This window comes from Solanum tuberosum, unplaced genomic scaffold (genome assembly GCF_000226075.1).
Source record: "Solanum tuberosum cultivar DM 1-3 516 R44 unplaced genomic scaffold, SolTub_3.0 scf00097, whole genome shotgun sequence".
In the NCBI taxonomy this organism is placed as follows: domain Eukaryota; kingdom Viridiplantae; phylum Streptophyta; class Magnoliopsida; order Solanales; family Solanaceae; genus Solanum; species Solanum tuberosum.
The window spans coordinates 1,361,047-1,366,225 of NW_006239022.1; the positions used below are offsets into that span (position 1 = coordinate 1,361,047).

Genomic DNA, 5,179 nt, shown 5'->3' on the forward strand with positions numbered 1-5,179 from the left:
TTGTCTTGTAATTTATAACATTGAGGGCTGCCCCTTTTCCATGTTTCCTACCCATTCCTCTGTTGTTGTTGTTGTGTTAGTTGCCTTCACTACATGACAGCTTAGGGATTTTATCACTTTGCAAGATTTAGTAAGCTTAGGGATCTTATCACTTTGCAGGATTTAGGAAGGGGGCGTGTAAATGACTTCTCTGTACAATTTTTGGAGGTAACTTCCGTATTTTCCGAAAATTTCATACAGCAATACCACACGCTTGTATCCACATATTAAAATATCAGATTTACAAGTAAAAGCAGCTATGGAATAAGATACTATCAATCACCCAACAAGTCAATCACCGTTTCCTTCATTTACCAGTTTTAGTATAACTCGATGTATAACAAAATACACAACAAGTATACCATTATTTTTTGTATGCAGTATCCAACAGATTAGCAAAAATCTGTTAATAGTGTTGCATGCAGTATGCAACACTAAATTAATTGCATGATTGAAGTTATAGATAGAACTACTTGAGGTGGAACTGAGCAGTAGATTGAGTCTATAACATAGATTTAAAAAATACAATCTTTGATCACGAGATAACGTAAATTTCAGGATACATAGTTTAGTTCGACACAATACATGCAGCTCCAGAATTGCAAAACAATACAACACAACAACCACAAGAGTCATTAAAGTACAAAGATGTTTAAGGCAAGTCCTTAGAGACCTAGTCCAACTGTACGACCATCTCTTCGGCGAAGTCCAGCAGTGTATTGCTTCTCTAAGTCCATTTGGAGCTCCTTTTGCCTCTCTGCATCGTGGATGACTGGTTTGTTCTCTGTCGGCACGTCTCCTTTCACACCCTACAATTGGCCATAGCCACCAAGGCAACCTCAGACTCTAAAAGTGTGTTAGTACATACGAGGAAAACTTAGCTGAGATGACAAGTTAATAGGACTCAACACTGATGGCCCGCTATTACTTTTGATAATCTAAAGCAAATAAAAGGGAACGGAAATTACCATGAGTTTGTTGAACTTTTCTTGTCGATCGCGATCACCAATTAGTGATGTATCCCATCGATGAGTTGACTACATAATCGACCATCAATTGACCATACAAAGAACAAGAGAGTGAATAACATTGAGCATTTGATAAAGAGATATAACAAGCAACAAATAAACATTTGTTGATGCAACAGCCAAAATCAAGTTGCTACAGCCTGTCAGCAAAATGGATCAAATAAGACTTTAAGACGTGTATCCCCTTGAAATGGAACTAATTTATCGAGATTATACACAAGCTGCAACTTATTTCATACTGTTGCCCCCGTAAGCTGACAAAGGAGATACCAAGTTTTATGGAGAGGTGAAGAAGGTGCAGCAGGTTGACATGCAGAGTAATAATATGGGAATAACTTCCCACACCTGCAGGAACACAAAGAGAAGAAGAGGACACATAGGTAGAGCAAAATTACCTCTTCAGTATTAGTGGTGGTTTTCTTGTTTCCCCACAGCAGCTTCTTCTTTTGGTCAGTAGTCATGATACCCGTTCCAATAAGGTTTCTATTAACTGTTATGTTGCAAAGGTTAAATCAATAAGATAATATGAATAGCCTAATGAATTACTGAGAAATATAATTGCAAACATAAAGAACTTTGTAATAGTTCTTGAATAAAGCACATATAGTCAAACAACCATCAGTATAGACCACTAAAGAAACATATAAATAAATACTATACATATAAACATATTGTACAGATGCTGCTTCCCATCTATGCTACATGGTGCCTTGGCAAGCCTCCAAGCGCTTAGCGCAATGGACGACCAAGTGGTCATGGCTGTGTCAAGTGAAAATTGTGCTGGTGTCTATGTTGCCCCATTAGTAGCTCGCCACGCACTTGTTAGCCTACAATACCCACAGTAGTCAGCAGGCACTGTCCATCCATACCCTCCCGCAACCTGCACACTCACTTTAAAGATAAGGGTGTGTTCTCTCCAAGAGCCTTGCACTGACCAACCTGCCTTTGTGACACGGTCTTGCCATGAAGCCGAACAAATTGCTTGGAGTCATGGTATAAGTAAGCCCATGTAAATATGGATTAGTTTTACTTCCAAGTAGTTACATCATGTTTTTCCAGCTCATTTATGTCATGTAATGTCATGTCCTGTCATTTAAGTTGATATTTATAAAGCATATATATGGTGATTATAGTTGTCAAAGTTTCAGCCAACATTCAGATCTCGGTACTGGTGCTTCTACCCCTGGTGCCATATTTGGTGTTCTTGTAATTATAAAGGAGACTTTCATTGGATTCTTTCTTTTGCATATTATTATCTTGATAATAGTTTCCACATATGGCACGAACAAGTCTATTGGGGGCTTTTGCTTGGGGAAAGATAATCACACGGAAGTCAACTTTCCTTACGTCACCCTACCATGACATCTCAGAAACGCATTGTGTAATAATACACATGCAAACAGATCTTATAAGATAAAGAACTGTCTCTTCGGACTTATGTTTTGACTAACAATATAAGGACACCGATACTCCCTCATCAATATTTGTAATGAACTATTTATCATCCATGCCTCTAAAGTCTAACAAGTGGACAAAACAAGTGGTATTATATGTTTTAATGTGAAAAGTTCATCTAACTACTTAAAATTACTGCCAGAAATTTTTTTGGGACCCCAAGTTAAAGTTTATCATTATCCTTGCATTAATTGATGAAATCCGCAAGAGAATAACCAAAGAGTCTGAATAATCAATAATGCATGAGTATGGTTTTTTTAAAAGTAGAAGATTGACAGTCTGACAAAATATAAGTGTCACGAGCAGTGGCGGAGTTAGAAATTTCACGAAGTGTGTCCAGAAATTGCAAGTAAAAATAGAGTACGAAGGGTGTCCAGAAATTGCAAGGAAGTGAAAAAAGAGTTGCTGCTAGTGAGACTACACTTTAAAGTTCGCGCGTCATGGCTCTTCCAAGGCACCTGAAACCACTAGGCTACACCACATTGTTGTGTCAAGGTGTCCAGAATATGTTATTTAACCACTTTTTTTTATCATTTTACTTGTCCATATGAGATATAATTTTCCAATGAAGGACACCCTGACAAGAGTATAGCTCCACCCCTGGTCACAAGTTTCACTACCATAAGAATGAAACTACTAGTATGTTTGGACAAGCTTCCAGAAATCTACTTATTTTAAAAAGCATTTTTTGTTAGAAGTGTTTTTCGAAAAAATATTGTAGGAGAGTTGTAGTGTATTTGGCTAATCAATTTAAAACACTTCTCCAATATCAGAGCAGCAATTTGTGTTTCACCAATGGTTCCAAAAGTGCTTAGTAGAAAAACAGCTTCTGAAAATTGAAATACAAAAGCTTTTTTACCTAAAAGCTTGTTCAAACACCTCAGCTCTCTATAATAAGCATTTAAAAAAAAAAACACTTTCGGCTTCCCAGAAACTTGGCCAAACAGTCCATAAAGTGAAGAAATTAGCAGGAATTCCAGTCCTAAACGCAGACAACTCTAGGGGAATGACATGATAGATGATGATGCAACTTATAGAACAAAAACAAGATCGTTGAGATAGAGAAGAGAACCTACCAAAATAAAAGGCAAATTTTATAGAACAGTCGCACAAACAATAATATTTTGTAGGAGCAAATGCTAGCTTTAGTTCATATTCGTAAAATGAGTATCATAGCTTTAGTACAATCATTGTGTAAATAACACACCTAGAAGGGTAAAAAAAAAAACACACACACAGGTAAATGTAAATCATATGGAGAGAAATCACCTCAAACAGCCTGTAATCTCTGGACATCCATTAAGATTTATTGAAGAACAGAACATATGAGACGCAGGCTTCATACAAGAGATGCAAGCTAATTGGAACTAACGCTTACACACTATTGATACACTTTCACTACAACAACATACCCGGTGTAATCTCACAAGTGGGGTCTGGGGAGGGTAGAGTTACGCAGACCTTAACCCTACCTCTTGAAGGTAGAGAGATGATTTTAGAGAGATCCTCGGCTCAAGTGCAACAAATCAAAGTAGTTATGAAAAAGGAAATATGGCGGTGAAGAAAACATGTCAATTAATAAGGATACAAAGCATTCATAAAAAAGAACAGTAACAACATCGAAATAATGTGGTAACTGAAACACAATAGACAACAGATGGTAACAGATGTCAAAATACTACGACAGACACGGTGCTACTGGACTCTAAGCCTAATTTATAAAGATCCCTACTTTGTCATAAAAGATAAATTATTGAGTAACGAAATGATTGGCACTATTGAAGCAAAATCGATTTGCAAAACTAGTATAACTGACCAAACTAGCTTTGGATTAAGGTACCATGACATATTATTTGCAAATGACATAGTAAGATTGACGAGACAAACAACAGAGTAAATGATAGACGAGAGGCTTTGAGACAGACCCTACAGTCTAAAGGTTTCAGGTTGAGCAAGACTAAGACAATACTTAGGGGTCGTTTGGTTGGGAACAAGTTATCCCAGGATTAGCTATCTTGGGATAACTATCCCACCATGTATATGGGATAACTTATCCCACCACTATGATATAAATGGTGGGATAAGTTATCCAAACATGGCAACCAAACAAGCTACAAAAAATTTATCCCATCACTATTTTCTTATCTCATCACTATTAATTTTTATCCTTCACACCAAACGACCTTAGGAGTCATTTGGTGTGAGGTATAAGGTATAATAACCCTAGGGATAAAATGCAGGACTATTTTATCCTGTGTTTGGTTGGAGATATTAGATAGTCTTAGGATTACTTATCCCACCTTTTATACCTTTGTGATGGAATAAGTTATCCCATATACATGGTAGAATAACTTATCCAGGTATTATTAATCCCGGAACAACCCCATAGAGTGCAAGTTTTGTGACGCATTCATGAGGCGAATGTGGAAGTGAGGATTGATCCGCAAGTCATAATCAAGAGAGGAAGCTTCAAGTATCTTGGGTCAATAATCTAAGGAAACAAGAAGATATGTCACATGATGAATTAGAGCGAAGTGGATGAAATGGAGGCTTGCATCTGATGCACTACGTGATAAAAAATGTGCCACCGAGACTTAAAAGGTAAGTTCTATAGAGTGATTGTTAGACAAAGAGAGGGGGCGGGGGGGCGGGGGGGG

At 37.4% G+C, this 5,179-nt stretch overlaps 1 protein-coding gene across 1 annotated transcript in view; it reads right to left on the reverse strand.

Moving 5' to 3' along the window:
- Positions 1-549: 549 nt before the first annotated feature.
- The window catches only part of LOC102597853 (arginine/serine-rich coiled-coil protein 2), an 11,365-nt gene continuing 6,735 nt past the window's right edge, over positions 550-5,179 (reverse strand). Inside the window, exons 5-7 of the mRNA XM_006347976.2 lie at positions 1,463-1,557; positions 1,008-1,076; positions 550-848 (exon numbers count right to left, since the gene is read on the reverse strand). Coding sequence (XP_006348038.1) covers positions 705-848; positions 1,008-1,076; positions 1,463-1,557 — 308 coding nt within the window. The 3' untranslated portion in view covers positions 550-704. The remainder of the gene's footprint in view (positions 849-1,007; positions 1,077-1,462; positions 1,558-5,179) is intronic.